This window comes from Seriola aureovittata, chromosome 17 (genome assembly GCF_021018895.1).
Source record: "Seriola aureovittata isolate HTS-2021-v1 ecotype China chromosome 17, ASM2101889v1, whole genome shotgun sequence".
Taxonomy (NCBI): domain Eukaryota; kingdom Metazoa; phylum Chordata; class Actinopteri; order Carangiformes; family Carangidae; genus Seriola; species Seriola aureovittata.
In genome coordinates this window covers 16,443,860-16,463,512 of record NC_079380.1, presented here as the reverse complement: position 1 = coordinate 16,463,512, position 19,653 = coordinate 16,443,860, and the positions used below count along the sequence as shown (strand labels likewise).

At 41.4% G+C, this 19,653-nt stretch overlaps 1 protein-coding gene across 1 annotated transcript in view; it reads left to right on the top strand.

The window, feature by feature from the left end:
* Positions 1 to 19,363, top strand: part of LOC130185385 (protein phosphatase 1 regulatory subunit 29) — a 70,922-nt gene extending 51,559 nt beyond the window's left edge. The window contains exons 3-4 of the mRNA XM_056401858.1: positions 10,315 to 11,001; positions 11,846 to 19,363. Coding sequence (XP_056257833.1) covers positions 10,660 to 11,001; positions 11,846 to 14,362 — 2,859 coding nt within the window. The 5' untranslated portion in view covers positions 10,315 to 10,659 and the 3' untranslated portion in view covers positions 14,363 to 19,363. The remainder of the gene's footprint in view (positions 1 to 10,314; positions 11,002 to 11,845) is intronic.
* The last annotated feature ends 290 nt before the right edge of the window (positions 19,364 to 19,653 follow it).

Genomic DNA, 19,653 nt, shown 5'->3' with positions numbered 1-19,653 from the left:
TTTTATCCCTGAATGTGTGAAAACACTGGAGCAATTGCATAGTCGAATTTGTAATTGTCAAAAATATTCACATATTAATCAATAAAAGAGAGAATTTTGTGGAACAAGCTTATATGACTGAAACTTCAAATCCAAGCCTCCTACACATCCCAAATTGCAAAATTGGTCTAAATAAATCAGGTGGGTAATAAAACATTTGACAGGTTGCAGGTAACTAAATTCACTGAGGATTGATATTTGTAAACAACACTGGGTGCAGGAGGAGAAAATCACACATGTGGTGTCCATTTTTGGGACAAAAATGACTGATCTGCACATGCAATATTGAAATCACCCATTTTCCCCACAGGAGAACTAAATCCTGTCTGATTGGGGCTTTGCTTTATCCAGTTCCAGGTCCACAGGAAGATAGTTTATGTTTGGGTTTCTCCATACAAATAAAACATAGGCCTACAACAATGCTACTACAACACAGACCAAAACAACAACAACAACAAAGTCCAGAAAACACAGAAACTCAGTAATACAAATGCTATTGCACAATAATAGCACACAATAATGCCACAGCTTTGCACTACACACGTCCAAAAGCCCATTGCGCACGGCACACAAAGATATCCAAATATGCCCTTTTTTTTTTTTTTTTGTCAACAAAGCTTATATTAGTTTGAGGTTTTAAGTTATTGACAACAAAATTTTTAACTGCTCGGCGGCAGCTTACAATAAACTAAAATGTCTTACCTTGAGCTGCAGACAATGTGCTCCAGGAGTTCTAATAATCCAAACGAGGCCTTGCGCTCGGGTGTTGGGTGTGGATGAGGCATGGATTTCCAATGAGTTCAAAATGTCACTGTGGACATGCATCAAGGAGAGGCGACTCAGTCCCTTGCTTCCCAGGAATCTCATGGATCTGAACAGTAGTTCCAAAACGTGTATGGGGTTCCCTGCTGTTTAGAAGCAGCACCAGACAAGAGGTCGTAGGTGTGCAACTTAGATCTCTCGTGCATTTTGAATGTTTGAATGGTTGAAGCTGGACTTCGGCTGGGCTCTTTTTAGCTGGTGGTTTGCCAAAAAAAAAAAAAAAAAATCTAAAATGCGTGTTTGCGCCGTTGTGATTTAATCCACCAATTAACTTTCAGTGCTCCAGCAGCAGCACGCAAAAGTTCCCCCCCAATAGTATGTTCCTGCAGTACCGGGACCGCCAGCGCCACCTAGCGATTAGGAGTATCAGAGGCTGCAGTTTCAGGACCGCAGTTTAAAGGTTTATTCCACCCAAATACTACTTTTAATCCAGGTATGCTATGACCTTTGCAGTCACTAGGTCTCAACCAGATATTTGAGAGGTTGGATAGAGGCAAGACACAAGGACGACTCTTAAGACAGATTCATTCATATATGTGATTCATTCATATATGTGTGTGTGTATATATATATATATATATATATATATATATACAGTAATAAACAATTACAATAACAAGGAATAGGAAAAGAATAGAGATAACATGTTATTGAAATTTACTTTCCTCACTTTATAAAGTACATGATGTGTGATTGTGACTAGATGGATTTATTTGCAGTATGTGACAGAACGTGATGGGATTATCTTTTACTCTGATAAAGCAGAAAGTGAGGTAAAGTGCATGAGTGGCAGACTCCGTTTCCCTCAGCTCTTCTCCCCAGTGATGAAACATAAGGGCAGCTAAGTGCAGTAAATACATAGCTTAATGTTGCTGATATATAGCAGAGCGTCAGCTGTTGTTTAATTTTCCTGATCCAGAAACTTTATTCATTGTCCGATTATTTGTTTCTTTCAAGCTTCTATGTCTATCAATCCTATATTCAGCTTCAGCTTCCCTGAATGGCTATTTGTTGATTATCTATACAGTGTCTGTTTATTGAAACTACACTGAGACATGTGGTGCCTCTCTGGACTCAAGACATTTCTGTCAATACAGCAAATCAGCACTCGATTACCTGATAGTTTTGTGATTATCTATATGTATTTCAGTCATGCTGAAATAAGTAATGACTAGACTATGACATCTTGGAGGTTTCAGTTGGGTCCCCTGACTGTTTCTGCTCAGACACCTCGCGTCTGAACATTTCAGACTTATCGAGCCTTTCATCTCTGGTAAGCAATGGGGGACTCTAAACAGAGTAGCTGTTGGCAGATTCTATTACCAGGGAACAGCTGGGGCAGTAGAGGACAGTTTCTAGGTGTGGGTCTCAATAATACATTTTGAGCGGTGGGCTTCATGTTGGCTTTTAATATATGAAGATGTTGCAGGAATGATCTATAAGCTTTAGTTAGTCGCTTTTCTAACCATGGCTTTTGTGGTTTTGAACCTGTTGATTTGAAGATATGGACAAGATAACAGACAAGTTTACTTCTGACTTCCCCGACATAAGATGCTGCTGTTCTTGAGAGTCACCAAGAAAGACATTTACTTATCATAATCCACATCTGTTATATGTGTTTGTACTGAAGAGAGTATTTTTATCATTTTCTACCCATTTTTTCTCTCCATTTTCCTGCTCTCCATGGCATTATTGCCCGGGCTGCAGTCTCTGACATTTCACTGACCTCAATCACCCAGTTATCCTCACTGGCCTTTGTAGTATACATCATCCAATTTCTTTTTTCCCCTCGTCCCATGCATGGCTGGGGTCCAAGCCACATGTCCCGCTTCTGTACGCTGCTATTCCCCAAATCCTGTCCTGGCTTCTAGCAAAAACAATCTGCTTTTTTCCACATGGTTGCCATTACTGCTCTTGAGTTTCAACCCCCAACTCTCTCTGGCTTAAACCCCAGTTCTGAGTGGTATTTACCCTGGTTCTGTGCTAGAAACTCTCCAACTGCCCCATCACCTCACAGGCTCAAGCACCACGGTGGAACCACGTGCCCTGGCCTCGCGCCCAATCATTTGGGGTGGAAACGAAACAATGGTAGTAGTAGTGGTATAGTGGTCAGTTGGGAGGCTTAGGTGCTGCGCTCCATTTAGCCCCAGACCTTCAGGCCCATCTCCGTCATGCTCCATTGCATCACTTCTTCTTCCTGTGAGGCGTCGAGGAAATGGATATGATGTCATGCATGAGCAGCCACAGATGACAGTGGTCTAAACGTCAGACGCTGGCAAATAGATATAGACACAAACAGTGGGATGGAAGGTCAGGAAGGACGGAGAAAAAGTGAGGCAGAAGTTGAAAAGATCTTCTCAAGACTGAGACGTTACGTGATGATAAAATATGAATTATAGATCAAACCTGGGAGATCAAACCTTTCATTCCTTTCGGCCCTCTGTCTCACTCTCTCTGCTTGCACTCCTCCCTCACTCTCCAAAGTTGGCCGTTTGTTGCAGCCTAGATCATCCCGGTAATAATACAGTGCATCCAATGTGATTTATGTTTCAGCGTGTGTGACTTTGTCTCTGTTCTTTGAGGCTGTGGAAAAGGAGATTGTGGAAGGAATCGAAGATCAAACGCAGCTCCTCATCAGTTCTGTCTCAGCTGTCTTTTCCACTGCCCTCTCTCTCTCCTCCCTCTCTCTTCTCATCTTCCTCATTTGTTTGTATCTCCCTACATTTTTCTATCCTACTTAAGCAACAAATAGCTGCTCGAAAACACTGGAAAAAAGGCAAGATGGTCCAAGCTTCAAATGTATAGACAAAGATTGTAAAATGTACTGTATATACAGAACAGACATGAAGGAGAACACTTAGAAATACAAATATGTATCCTTAAACACTACCAAGGGTGAACAAGCAACATTTTGTTCAGCAGTGCTTAACAAAGTAGTACTTCTGCTTTTAGAAGGTTCCTCTTATGGCCACTGAGAAATGATCTGTTCCACTCACACATACACAGGGTGAAGCTCGCAGTGCAGCTTCATCTGTCTGTAGTTGTGTTTGTCTCATCTCTAAGCCCTGTGTGAAGTGGAGAGGAAACAGTGTTCTGCTCACAGCCCCACACTACACTGACTGTACTCCAGGGAACCGGCCTGGACAAGAGGGGAAGAAAAACAACAGTGCAGACTGATGGAAAGAGCGCGATACAGGGAGAGGTGAAAAAGAGACAAACTGAGGGAAATTAAGAGGAACAGGAACTAATATAACAGGCTTGTGGAGGGATTGGAGGACTCGAGAGGCAACACGAGGCAGAGGGAAAGAGCAGAGATCTTGAAGGAGGAAGATAATGGGCAAAAAAAAGCAGGCGTAGACAGAACAAAGAGTTTATGGAAAGTCTTGTCTCTTGTGGAGGTTGTTTGAGATGAACAGTTTATCGGTTAAATCCCAGGGAGGCAAACTGGTCACTGTAGTCACAGCGTACACACACACACACACACACACACACACACACACACACACACACACACAAACACACACACACACACGTCCAGCTATGGTACATGCTATAAGCTTTCTAGAGTGTGACACAAGATTTTTTTGTGGGTAATCCAAGTCCCTCACATTGCTCCTGTAACAGCTGTTACACACACACACACACACACACACACACACACAGGTCTAGGAATACATCCACTGCTAGGGGCTAGTGTCACTTTGTGTTTCTATGAGTGTTTCTGTGTGTTTACGCATATTTCATTTCTTACATTATTTCATAATACCAGAGCATGACCACCCAAACAGGGAATTTTGGTTAGTATCGGTGGATGTAGGGGTTTAGACAGAGTGAATTTGTGAGTGTGTGAACTTGTGTGTGTTTGTGCGGATGGGTGACTGACAAGCTACAGCGCAGTGTATTCTTCTTCTGTCATGAAAATCACTGAACCATCAGCTAAACACCCCATCATGCCACACAGTTACCATAGTGACCTGAGTCTGCCCCAAATTCACTGTAGTGAATAAAAATAGGATTCATTCAAGGTCGTGACATCAGCCTGAGGATACTCTGATGGGTTGTCGGTTCAAATCCTCTTTTAACTTCAGCTGATTGAAAAAAATAAGCTTTAGGTGTAGCCTTAAAATAGAATAGAAACACACTAAGAAAATATTGGTTTCAATAACTTAGTGCCCATAGAGACTTTCCCTATAGGTGCATCCACTTTTTAATCCATCTTTTGAATCTGTTTTCTGACTCATGGTGGAATGATTCAAATCAATTCAGTTTCTAGCATCATGAAGAACAGAGTGAAACTGTGAAAGGCCAATCGGTATATTCCCTTGGAAAAAACAGGTTTGGTCAAACGTGATCAATAGAAAAAGACATATGTTTAGTACAAAATCTCTTTATGTTTTGTATCAGGATCCGTTCATTTTCTCTTGTTTATAGAATTTAATATTTTGTGGGAATGGTTGTTTTGATCAGGCGCAGGGGCGTCTAAAGAGAGTAATGAGTGTTGACAGTGAGAGTTGTCAGCACCTGCCAAAATAATCCCATGTTTGGAGTACTGACATTGATCAGCAGCCATTCAGACTTCATCAGATATCTTATTGTCATTTTGTTTAATGAGACTGTTCAACCTTATCTGATGCCCTTTGGAGTGCTTGGCAGGAAACCTGAATGGTAGCAGCTGGATTTGAGAGTTACTAAGTGGTTTCCCCTATTTGGTTTCCCTCATTTAGCAACAGGTGTTAAGCTCCTGCATCCCTCCTCTCTTAGTTTTTTTTTTATTCATTACTTACAGCATTCTGACTGTGTTTATTCTTACATATTTTGTTATTTTAAAATCAAACACCAGCAAGAGCAAAACACTCGGCTGTTGAGGCTGCTATGTGCCTGGGGAAATGTCATTGTGCTGTGTGCAGAGTGTGAACACTCACAAATAAAACATAAATTCACATTCTCCGAATAACATATAGAAATGTGCCATCAGGCAATTTGTAAAACATGTTTTACAAAATTATGTTTGTCATTATGTTATATTAGATCTCAAAATAAAATTGTTCTCTTGACATTAAGTCTGCCATGAGCATCCTAACACTAAAAAACTGCACGACACTCCCACTGCATTAGAGTTACAACCCTCTTTATGAATGAATATTCTTGTTATTATTATTTCACCAACAATGCTAATGTTTTAGAATGCCATTACCTTCTGTCCTTGCTGGTCCTAGATAAATCAGCACTGCACTTCTTCACTCTCACAAAGCACCTAAAAGTCAGAAGTTCCTTGTCCGACTGCATAATGAGCTGCTGCCTGAGTGAATCGGGTGCTAATTACAAACAGATTGTGAGCTGCAAATTGAATGTAAGGTGCAGTGCAAATTTGCCCTGCACTTTCATGTGCATGAATCTGCCTTTCTTTGTTTTGACATGTCAGTTCAGTGGGTACATATAATTTGCAGGTGACACAATTCAAAATGACAGCATCATATGCAGCCGGCAGCAACAAAGGGGTCCCGGTAAATAAATTTACATTTGCACTGACAGTGGCCCAGCTCCAAGAGTCATGTTGGTAATAGAAGAGATATGGACCCTCTCCAATTCCAACACCTGTCACAGTCAATGTTCACTGGATGCTATTGGAATTCAGGAAAGGGAGTTTCATCATTGTGGCTAATGAAGTGAATAGACACGCTGATTTGATGTGAATGCCAACAAGATCCTATTCTGTTAGCATTAGGCTTAATTGGTGCTGTCAATCACAAGTGTGTTTCCGTGGAAACAGTGAGGATCAATATGCGCCTGTATATTGAGTAACCTAGATCTGTATTACATGAATGGATGCGTCTTATGAAGCGTGATATAGTAGGTGCATGTGTGCACGTGTGTGTATACATTATAGAAGTGCAAGGATTTACATAGTAGGCATTCAAAATATTGTCCTTTGACAGTTAAGTTTTCTTCTTGAATATGTTTGGAAAACAGAATATGCCATTTTTTAATGTTCATATAACAATAACTGAGACTTGATTTGGATATTCTAGTAGGCTGGTACATCTTATCAGAGTAAATTCTTTCACCTTCACAGAGGTTTGGACAAGGAACCAAATGGAAAATGCACCACTTACTCAGTCTTTTAATTCCTCAAATGATACAGGTGTGTTTAAAGATACCTTTAAAGTTCCAGAGCAGATAGCATGAATGTGCTCAGTTTGGATTCTGATTTAGTTTACAAACTACCTAGTCAGTGGTTAATGTGTGCTACTGAATGATGTTCAAATCGTAACTCCATTTGTATCCTCTTTGTGATGCATGGTAATAATTAATTTACAAGATGAGGCTTTTAAGGAGGTTTTGTGTATTTCTGGAAAAAAGGAGTAAGTAGGACAGGCAGACACCTGCAGCTACTCTTGTACCACCTGTTCACCTGTTAGTTACCTCTATTTGAACCATTTCTGTTGCTGTGACCTGCTGAGATCAGATGACTGTAGTTGCTCCTCAAGCACAGATAAAAATGGTGGATTCACCTCTGCTTCAATGGAACATGATTTATATACAAACTGCATCATAAAAATGTTGATAGCTGTTTTATATGAAGAAAAAAAATTTAGTCCTATCTTTTATGGAGGTGAATCTAACAACACACAGCAGCAGTCTGCGGCACTGCAGCAAAAAGTTTTATCATATGTCCCACATTTTCATTCTTACAAGTGGATCAGTGTTATGAGTCATGCTCTTTCCCTTTGAGACAGGTGTTCTGCATGTCCCATATTCCTAATTATATAATCATATCCCTACACACGCACACATGCAGACCCACTGTGCCTCCTGCCTCCCTCATGTGAGCCCTCTGGGTTTCACTATGTGGAGCACCAAATGAGATCACGTCTCATGTGGAGGGGATAAACCTTAGACAATAGAGAGAGAGAGCAAGACAATCAATTGGAAAGGGGTGTCACAATACATGCAGGTGAAGTAGTAATCTCAACAGAGATTACTACAGGAGCAGAAGAACAAATCAAAAGAAGAATATATGGTATATAATGTGTGGGGATGGTACATGCAGGTGTCGGGGTGAATATTTCCAAATATGTCAGTCAATAGTGTACCGGCAAAGTTTTTTGTGATTATTGCAAACAAAAATGACTGAATATACTGTATGTTATAATTTTATTGGCTGGTTTATTTTTATTTGACCCGGGCTCGTTGATGTTATTTAAGGAAAAAGACTGACAGCCTCTCAGAAGAAGTGCGGAGATTGGTCACATACTATACATGTAACACGGTTTATTATATGAATGCTGAGTTTGTTTTTGCTACCTATGTTGCGACATGCACTTTCAATCATCTGTTACCATCTCCTGGATTAGTAAAAGGACTTAAAGACAGCTTACTCAGGTGTTTTAGCAACACACAGCAACGTAAAACTATTCATATGAAACACACAAGTGCAATATGTAGTAGACCTGGCATGTCCCATAAAGTAGTCTGCCATGGAAATGAATGAAACGGTTTTGGCATCATTGTCATCTTTGTCTTGTGTCTGATTTTTTTTTTTTTTTGTCTCATAATTTTTAGTTCAGTAGCATTTTAAGTGGAAGTTTTGGACCAATCAGGTATTAAGAGATTGTTCATCGAGACGGACTGTGTTGGATTGATTTCAGTTCACACAGGTTTTCAATGAATACCTTTTGAGCAGACTTTGCTCAAACGTTTAGGCTAATGTTATCTCTACCCCACCTGCTCTTAACAGCTAAAAAGCAACTATTTGATACCTCATGTGCAAAGTTGAAAACTTTAATGTTTAATTGAGAAAAATCACCCATGACTTGGATGTGTTGTGCTATAGCTTATCACAAAGTTGACTAAGTGGTCCTTTTAGTGCAGTCAGGGACAGATGAGTTCATACCAAATCAAACAGATCACTGGCCACTCTTGAGGGTCACCTGAGTGATTGAAACTTAGTGCATGCCCTTTTCATTTGCGGGTGCATTCACACCTTTTTTCTAGCTGTCAGTTCATGACCGGAATAGACACATTTTGATGCAGCTCTGTCTTTATATCCATCTGTTAAATCAATCTGCCAAACACTGTCATTAGAGACCACATTGGCAACCACATTTGTAGTTTCTCCTTTTGCTCTGTTTATGTCTAATAAGAGGAGACAGGTAACACAGCAGGTGCCTAAGGTCATCATATCTGCATGATAATCTACCATTTCACACATGCGTTAGGTTTTTCAAGTTTGTGCAGTAGTAAATAGATTGAAAAATAGGATGGACCTGATTCTCTGCTGGCACCTCTGGGGAGCTTGGACTGGAATAGACTGGAATGAGTTCAATTCTCTGTCGGAATTAGAAAGAAGTCTTAATTTGGAGCACAAGGCAGAGTGAGAGAGAGATTTTCCTTGTTATTTTCATGGGATGATGATGGAAACGAAGAGAACGTAAGACGGAACTGTGGGATGAAAGTAGTACATAGACAAAATATCGTGTAAAATCATAGACAGCATACCGTTAGCGTGTTGCTCAGAATCCATCTTGATAGCTCTGACCTGTAGGCCTGTACTTATGCGCATACTCTTCCATGAAAATGTGAGCACGTTTTAGCATGTATGTCCAAACATGCACCTGTTTGTCTGAAGGCATGTGTCCATTTTAGTGTCCATGTTTGTGTAATGTGTGTGTGATTGTAAGTATGTTCTCCCCTGCTCCTGAGGCGGCAAGAGGACAATGCCTGTCATGATGCAACAGGCAGCTAATCCTCTCCTTATGTAAACGCTTGACTGCTATTCAAATGACATGCAGATGGGATAGAGAGCTTAGGTTTTGGCAGCGTAGTGTCATAACAAGGAGTGTCTGTGGAGACAATGTGCTGTCAGCATTTGGGTGATTAATGCTGCACTTTGTGTTTTAAAAAAAGAAATCCCTTTGGGGCCTGTGGTAAGATTAGCAAGTGTACATAGGTATCAGCCAAAGCTTGATGACCTCGTAGCCTTATGAGGTGGCGGACCTAGAGAGGATGGCTAAGTGCAGATTCAGTCGGCTAAAAGGGGACCTGTTGTGGCAATGCAACATGCATATTTTTCACCAAGATGAGATGGAACACCAGCTTTAGAGAAAAACATGTGGAGCAAGGCCCAAGGAAAACTCAGATTGATTTTGGGTTGCCTGGGGGGGTCAGAGTAATTCCAAAACAATGAAATGTTACTGGAATTTTGGTGTAGAGTCTGAATATATTTACCCTTTATCATTCATCTAAATTCATGAATCAAGATTGTTTATTGCCATTCTGCAGTACATTTGTGCGAGAAGTGTAGGTAACGCAAAGTTAAGGAAATATAATATCTATCAACAACACAAAAAATCATGTGAAAGGAAGCAATAAAATTAGTCTTTACCATCATGTATGATATCTATCACATTATATTACCTTTTTCACATAGTTCTTTTCTTATCTCCTCTACAGATTCTCCATTATTCCAAGGGTCCATCGATTTGAGTCGCTCACAGCTGACATCTACAGAGAGAGTATGAGGACAAGCTGTGTTACCCCACACTGCAGCCCAACAAGATATGACATAACATGGGTCCCCTGTTAAACACCATGATTACCATAAAGCTGTGACTGGCATTGTGAAGCCCTCACCCCTCTTCAGCACCCGACCCGGAGCCTTCTCCTCTTTGGAAATCCTTCCTAGCAACCTTTGTTGCTTCCCTTTCTCCTACAAACACAACCTCCTTTCCTGTCGCCCTTTCTCTCCTTAATAATCACTAATTCCCCTCTTTCTCATTTCTCATTTTCTTCAACATCATGCAGGGTACTTCTACCACCTCCAGTCTCCTTCTTCTTATCCTTCCTTCCCTCTTATTCCTCTCCCACTTCCCCAACACGGTCAACGGGGACTGCTGGCTCATTGAGGGGGACAAAGGCTACGTGTGGCTGGCTATCTGCAGTCAGAACCAGCCGCCATACGAGACTATCCCCCAGCACATCAACAATACGGTCCATGACTTGAGATTGAATGAGAACAAGCTGAAAGCTGTGCTCTTTAGCTCCATGTACCGCTTTACCAACCTGACAGACCTCAACCTCACCAAGAATGAAATCAGCTATATTGAGGACGGAGCCTTTGCAGGACAAGCCAACCTACAGGTGACGGATGACAAAAGCTTTGTGTTTGACTCAAGAATATAGCTCAGCATTCATTAGAGTTTAGTTTGAGACTAGCTCTTTCACTTTGCCTACAGTGTGAATATGATTTTGATTTATTTTGGAAAGGTAATTAGAAGCTTTATTCCCAGAAATGTCATTGAACTACATTTCAGTGGAATTTCTTTATTTTATTTACTTGAAATTTCGTCTGAATGCATGAGAAGCATGCATCAGGAGGAGACCCAAATGAATTAAATAGCAATTTGAGTGATGGTAACTGTGCTTCATTATAATCTTTTTTCAGTAAACTCAGCTGCAGGCATAACACCACAAATAACTCAGACATGGAGGTGACTGTACTGAAAACTATGATAAAAAAACAGTTAAAGACATTCTCCTTTATGGCAATTTTAACTATATAAATATTAATATATCACCATGAAACTTCCCCAGTTGATTAATAACAATTACACAATTATTTTTTTGTATTACAAGTTTCCTGAAATGTTATTTTAAATATGCAAATTATGCATTATTTAGTTAAATAAGTGTGGACCTCTGAACATTTGGAGAAAGGGTTCAGAGGTCAAAAATTTTGTTTTATTTAGTTGGCATATTAGAGTCAAAGGCTTCTTTATCTCTTTTGCATATCTCGTATATCTTTTAGATGAGAAAACACTGTCAACTACCATAAAAAAAAAAATCAATGTTTGCCCTGTTGTAGGAGTAAAATGTTAGATAAAAAAGGCTATGAATGATCTATGAAAAAAACACCCTTTGTAAAAACCTTCAGAATATAAGATGTAAATCTGCCCTAATGCTTCTTCTTTTGTGTTCTCCTCAGGTTTTACAGCTGGGCTACAACAAGTTGACAAATTTAACTGAGGGTATGATGAGAGGGCTTGGCCGAATGCAATGCCTCTTCCTCCAGCACAACCTCATTGAGGTTATTGCCAGCAATGCATTCTGGGAGTGCCCCAGCCTCAGCAGCATTGACCTGTCATCCAACAAACTTGCCCGCATTGACCCATCTACATTCACAGTTCTCGTTCGGCTGATGGTGTGTGAACTGGCAGCAAATCCATTCCACTGTGGCTGTGATCTTTACAGCTTCCTAACCTGGTTGGAGTCCTTCAACAATGTCACACACACCTATGACCGCCTCCAGTGTGAGACACCCCGGGAGATGTTTGGCTACCCCTTACTGAGTCCTGTTGCTGCGGGACATGCCGGTCGGAATGCCAAAAACATTTTGTACCATCACTGCCGAGACGGAGTGATGATTCCAGGGATGACCTCTCTCCCACCAGATCTGGACGGTCCCTCTGGGATCGGACCAGAGATGTTTGGTGGTGTGGGACCATACCACCAGCCCACCACCTCTTCATCATCTACTGAACTCGTCATTCCCAGCATCAAGCTCCATCATGTCTCTTTGTCATCAGCCTCTCTCCTTGTGCAGATTCCAAGGCCCTACAGCAAAATGTATATTCTAACACAATACAACCACACATTTGTGTCTGATGTCATGAATTTGAAGAACAAGAAGGAGATGATCACGCTCAACAAGCTCAAGCCACACAATAATTACACTTTCTGTGTAGGATCCATCCGCAACTCTCAACGTTACAACCACACCTGCCTTCAGTTTTCTACTCGGGCTCAGAATCAAGATGACATGCTCCCCACACCTTCCACCACTACTCACTACATAATGACCATTGTGGGCTGTCTTTTTGGCATGCTCATTGTTTTAGGCTTCGTCTACTATTGTCTACGTAAAAAACGGATGCATGATGAGAAGAAGAAGTCCATCTGTGTCAAGAAAACAATACTGGAAATGCGCTATGGACCAGAGGTGGCAGCAGCAGTGGCAAATGATCCATCAGCGGTCCATAAGCTTCAGGAGCAGTCCAGAGACCATCACCAGTATCAGCACCACCACGGAGGCAAACTTCCAATGTCCACCTCCTCTAGTTCGGGAATGCTCCACTCAGCCAACACCAGTTCCTCCAGACTTTCCTCTATCCCACAAGTGGAAAAGATGGCCACTGCCTTTTCAGAGGCCATGGCTACAAGTAAAGGAAACTATATGGATATCAGAACTGGAGGGGCAGGTATGGAGAGGGTGGGAGATGGTGGGCATGGAGGGATGAGGGGGGAAGACTTGAGGGACGATGATGGAACTGATGTTGGGGATGACTCAGATGATGATGGACATGGCTCTGCATCAGAAATTTCAACCATTGCCATGGAGGTAGACAAGGTTAACCAGATCATTAACAACTGCATTGATGCACTGAAATTAGATGCAGCAGCAGTTGCTGCTTCTGGGGCCTCTACTAACCCTACAATCTCCTCCAATCCCACCTCCCCTCCCCCCACCAGTGCATCCTCCCTTACTCGTGGCCTAATCCCACTCTCCCAAGGGGTGACAGAGACTTGCCAGGTCATTGCTCCCAACAAAATACCCCCTCCACCTCCACTCCCTGCCTTGAATGCTCCTCTCTCTGAGCGCCCAGGGATCAGTGGTGGTGGCTTTGTTGTCACTCCTCCCTACAGGCCCCCTCCACCAGCCACTGCTGTACGTCCCATTCAGCGGCAAATGAGTGCAGATGCAGCTGTGGTTATTGTCAATGCTGTCAAGAAACAGTGCAGCACCACCTCTTGTGGCTCCATGGGTCGGGACAGGGAACGTGGAGGAGCAAGGGTGTATAGCCTGGATGTTCCTGAGCCAAGGAGTCCGGATGCGTGTAATCAACAACAGCAGCAGTACCCAGACAGGGCCAGTCCCGTGGGCTGTGGGGAGCCCCTAGAGAGGCTGCCTTTAGTGGGGAGCGGGAGCTGTGGTGGAGGGGGTGGTGGTGGTTGCGACAGTGGTGGTGTTGGTGCTCAACATCAGGACAGCCAGAAGCCACACCATTACCATCAACAGCAACAAATGCAGCAACAGCAGCAGCAGCAGCAGCTAGAGGTGCAGCAGGACTACCACTGCTCGGAGCACCGCCACTCTGTCCCAGCTCTCTACTATGAAAGCTCCCACCAGGGCTCCCCAGCCCAGAGGGTTTCCTTTCTAAAGCCTCTGACGCGCTCACGCAGGGATGCAGCATCTTACTCCCAGCTTTCACCTGCCCGCCACCATTCCAGTTACTCTGGCTACTCCTCCAGCCCAGAGTACTCCTCAGAGAGCTCGCTGAGGATCTGGGAGCGCTTTCGTCCCTACCGGAAAGGCCAGCGCGATGAGGCCTGTTATGTGACGGCTGGAAATGCCCTTCGAAAAAAGGTGCAGTTCGCCAAAGGCGAGGACCTGCATGACATCCTTGATTACTGGAAGGGTGTGTCAGCACAGCAAAAGCTGTGACTGTGGGACCAGAGTTAAGTATTGTGGGAGAAAGAGTTTGGATACTTCTTTTCCTGATAGGCCTGTGGGCCAAAGAAAACCATCTGAAGTTTATGGGGAGAAAAATGTACAACAAAATTTTGCCTTTGGGTTTTTTTGGCATGCTGTATAGAGTATTGTGCTAAGAGCAAGGACTGTGAAACTGTGCCTGGGATATGAGAGTAATTATGGTGTTTTATTTTACACTTCATTGTAGCCCCATTTCTGGATCATTCTCATTTAGTGTTTGTGGGTTTTATTTATAGCACAGGGAGCAAATGCCAACTGTGTAATTCAGTACTCTTTGAGTGGTCACATTTTTAGATCTTATGGACCATCTTTATCAGTGCCATGTTTCCATCTATGGGTAATCACAGATGGTAAATGTTGATACCCTTCACTTTAAGCTTGTGTGATCCAAGATGTTGTTTCTTATTTTGTATTGAGTGCTGTATCAATTTTGCACTGTGTATTTGGATATGTTTAGGCTCCTAAGTGAAGGTAGACTCAGACAAGGTGGGAACTGCGCTCTGTTATGAGTGACAACACGCTGATCAGAGAACAGATTTGTCAAATGCAGGCCATATCTCTCTTCCATGAGATCCTTCATGCAGCGGAGGTATTTGCATTTCAATAGTATCTGTCACACAGAAAGAAAGGAGAAATTGGAAAAAAATGAACAAATGAACAACGAAAAGACAGTCAAGTGTGCTGGAAGGTCCTGCAGCATAAGGAAATCATGAGAGAGAGATTAAAGTGGAACCTTAGCCTAAAATAATGCTGTGATTGCACCCTGAGGTGTTTCGCACATCTTTCCAACTTACACTCTTCCATGGTTCATTGAGTGATGTAAAGAACCTCATCCCGAACTGTCCTAAACAGCATTTGCCCAAGTAATGATCAAAATTGTGAGTGTAATTTGAAAGAGTAAAGAGGACAAAATAAGGTTCCCTTTATGAAGGTAATTATATGCTACTTACCCGATAGTGTACAATAGGGACATTTAACTAAGTGACAGATGAGCAATCCCCTTACAAAAAGACATGACAGATTCAACCCATATGTGAGACAGACTAAGAGAAATTGAAAGCGAGAGGGGGTATGAAAGAAAAAATGGGAAGAAAAGAATTTTTTTGCATCCACTGTGAATGTAAGTAGATTACCAGCAGGTTAATGGGAAATCTCTTTGCATCATTCAATGTGAGCACCACAGTACATTCCAAATCCTTTCTCTTACATCAACACTGAATGAGGCACAGAGGGAAAGGACACTTCTAATTACTGCCAACGTGTCTGTTCTGTTCTGGAAATTAATATTCTTGTTGTCTATTGATAACTTAATTAGCCAACTTGTGACAGGCATGTTTGCTTGCACTTTACGCCTCATGATTGTGTGTGGCTGTGTGGTACACAGTAGTCAGTGTAAGTGGGTTGTTGGCATGCCTTGTCAGATTATATTGTATATGCCCAAACTGACTTAAATTAATAGTTGTCAATATTTTGCCCAGTGGCTGGTTGTCTGAGTCTAAACAATAGTAGATTATTAATGGCATGGACAAGTGTACAAATATCAACGATGTTCAATGTATTTTCCCAGACACATCACATGAATGTGATGCTTGGATATACCACAGTAGCATAGTGCCTCTTGCTAACACAGCCATGATCTAATCTCCATTCATGTATCGTATTATCAAGTGTCATTGCCTGGCATTCTGACAAAGGGCATCCTGCTTACCCAAAGTGCTGTGTAGCTGTTAAAATTACACATCATCAGCAAACATACACAATCTGAGACATCCTCCCCTAAAAATGTGAAAACTGAAATGAGTTGTGCTTGCTCCACTCTTTTTGTTCACGGCTATTGAAGAGAAAAGCAGTTATCATGACAGGTTTAATTTCAGGAGGGTTTTTATCCTCACTTGTTTACTGTATTGATGTTCATTTGGCCCGCCCTCCCTGCTCCCACATGTCCAATGGGATATAGATTTGGCATGAGCAGGTTCCTACTGAAATGACCTGCTCTGTGCTATTAAATTAGAAAGGTTAGAAACTGCCTTTTTTGCAGATAGGACCTGGCTCTGTACAGCACATATCAAAGTTGTTTTACTTCTCTTTTCTTTTTTTTTTTCCTTTTTTTGAAGGGTTGACCTTTAGCATGTGGTTGACTCTTCTCAGTAAATGCAGTTTGAACAGCGATGAGTATGCAAATGTTAAAGGGTGGTGTGTAATGGTATCTGCACATTGATCTGTGTACTGTATTTATTCCTTCCTGTTTGTTTTCATGAAACATCTATCTCTGTCTCTTCCCCCCTCCTGTTTTATTAAGATGTGTGCATACAGTCAGGGTCAGAGGTCATATCCCTTGGAGTCAGTGTTGTGCTGTGAGCGTTTGCCATTGACTGGACCACATAAGATCAAGGGCCTCACTGTCATCTTTTAGTAATAACATGTCTGGGATGCATCACCTCATCAGCCTTCTTTATATGATAAAGCACCGTATGATGAACATACAGTCTTGGAAATTTATTATCTGAGATAACAAAGTTTCTAAAGGGACTTGTTGCTATGATTGACTCAGACTTTCACCAAATCAGATGAAAGGATTTTCTCAATCCCACAGAAGGAACTCGCTGTGTTTAACTCCCCAGATCCTCAACTGCCATAACAAGTTTACAGAAATGGACACTGAGGATAAGTGCAACAGCAAATTCAGAGATGTTCAGTAAGATCAGGATTGCTCACCATTTCAGTTGCAGTTAATGTTCGACTACCTGGCAAAATATAATGTGAAAATTCTAATTCTTACTGTTTTCATTGTTTTTAATTAACACATTTAACACTAATGTATTATTCAGGAAATTGATTTTCAGGGGACAGATGCATGTTCAAGTGCTCTTCTGCTCAAACTCTCTCTGGTGATACAGCATTACTGGCCCAACTGAGAACATCTTCAGTGCTGGTGTGAGAAGTGCCAAGTTTTCTATTGATTTATAATCATTGTTTTCACCGTAGCTCAAATAAGTGTTATTTCAGAAGTTTTTTTTCGGGGGGGGGGGGCATTGTGTTTTTCAACATCAATAATTACTTGAAAGCCTGCTGCCAAAATAACCACGAGAGAGTCATGTAAAATGGAAATGAAGACACAAGTACACACAATTCAAATTTGTCAATTTTGAAGCAATTTTCAAACAACAGTAAAAACCATATTCGTATAAAAAGATGCTGACTTTTTGTTTTCCCAAAGTGGTCAGTGCTGCACTCCCAAATCAACCTCTTCTCTTTATTATTATTGCCAATTTCTTTGCAATAATTGGTGATTTAGACCAAACAATTGCATCATTTGGGGTTGGAGTCTGAGGGGTAATTAATAACACTTTTTTTTTTTTTTTTCTTTCTTTGTTTTTTTTGGCTATTAGAGAATTGAGGATGCAGTTAAAATCTACAATTCTCACTATCCAGGATTAAAGCATTCAGTTAAACAGAGTACACGCTTGGGTAATAGCCAGCTCAAATAATTTACCAGCTGAATTATTTAAAAAACTTTTAAGCAGGACCATAGATATTTCTCAAAACCTTAGTAATGCCATTATACCTGTTTTTTTTGTTTTTGTTTTTGTTTTTTAGTTTTTTTTTCTTGTCCCACAAGGCCAGCATCAAACAAAAAACCCCTCTCTTATATCTCAGTTTATTTCCTCGCCGTTCCCCTGGAGGGTGGCTCACTCAGAGATCGATGGTCCTTTTTGTAGCACCATCCTTGTTGTTTGTCTCAGAGCCACAGCAAAGCCAGGCATGAGAAAGCCATCTAATGTGCTATTAATGTTTAATCCTTTTGTAGGAGGCTGGCTCGGGTTGCTACCCCTATCTCTGCGTAAGCCCGGAAAATCATAGACGCTTTCAGTTTCTAACATGTTAATCCTTTGATGCCGTCTCATATTAAAAGCCTGCCCCAATTAAACTAAACTCTGGTTTCTTAAATAATGAATCAGAGTTCAAAATGGGGTGTGGATTTATGTCTAATCAGTTTCTAAATTACTAAAAGAGTTAAATGCTTCCATTAGTAAAGACCACAGTAAAACGTTTCAGTCTTCCCATGACAGAGTGAACTTTTTACCCATTTGATCCATCCTCGAAGTACTCTCAGTCAAAGTGAGACATCGCTCTAATGAGTGATCATCATCATTTAATGGCAATCTGACGATGCAATATTAATACCAATTAGGAAATATACAAAAATCAGTATCATTCTTTTGCTTGATCTTTCACCGTCTCATAATGACAAGAAAAAAATGTTTATATATGAAAGGCATCCCCTGTATATTATGAGCTATAATATCCATTGACTGATAACACAGGGCCAGCCTTATCATATGGTACAGGTGTACACAAGGTGGTAGATCAAGACCCAGGCAACAAGAGGGAATTTTAAAGAATTGAATAGTGTAGAATTGTTAAAGAAAGCAAAGTAATATAGGCTACAGGAAAACAGACATATATTGAATAACGCATATCAACTTATGGCAACTTATACCACACAGAAATCATTCTTTTCTTGTTGATTATGCAGCACATTAGAGTGATCTTTAAATTTTTTTTTCCTCCCCCTACTCCCCTCCCCAAGTCACATACACACAACAAGAGCAAAAATGGAACATAAAAACGTGAGTCAGAATGAGTCACAGTGTGACTAAACTAAAATGACTCTTCTCCTGAAAGCCAGGTAATGGGCAGAGTCTGCAAAGAGAAGAGAGCAATTAGAGAGGGTTTTTTTTTTTTTTTGGCTGAATGCAGGCAGGCAGGCATCTGGGATAAAAGATATGGTGGCACGGTGAAACTAAAACTTCCCATGCATGAATCAGTGCACTGCTTCACATGAATCGTAACACACACACACACACACACACACACACACACACACACACACACACACACACACACACACACACACACACACACACACACACACACACACACACACACACACACACACACACACACACACACACACACACACACACACATGGATAACAGCAGCATATTGTGGGAGCAGTTCATTAGAAATGATCAGAAACTTCATTACTCACATCTGAAAGCAGCGCTCCTTTAAAGCCTTAAGGAGGAGGACAGCTTCATTTCCGCTCAATTTGAAGGCAGGTGACAGGCAGGTATTAGCACTGACAGTTGGTTGCAAATCCTTTCATTTGGTATCAGTCGACCTTTTGTATAATAGTCTATTAAGTCCATTAGCTTATTGTGTGGGAGATTAGCCTGTG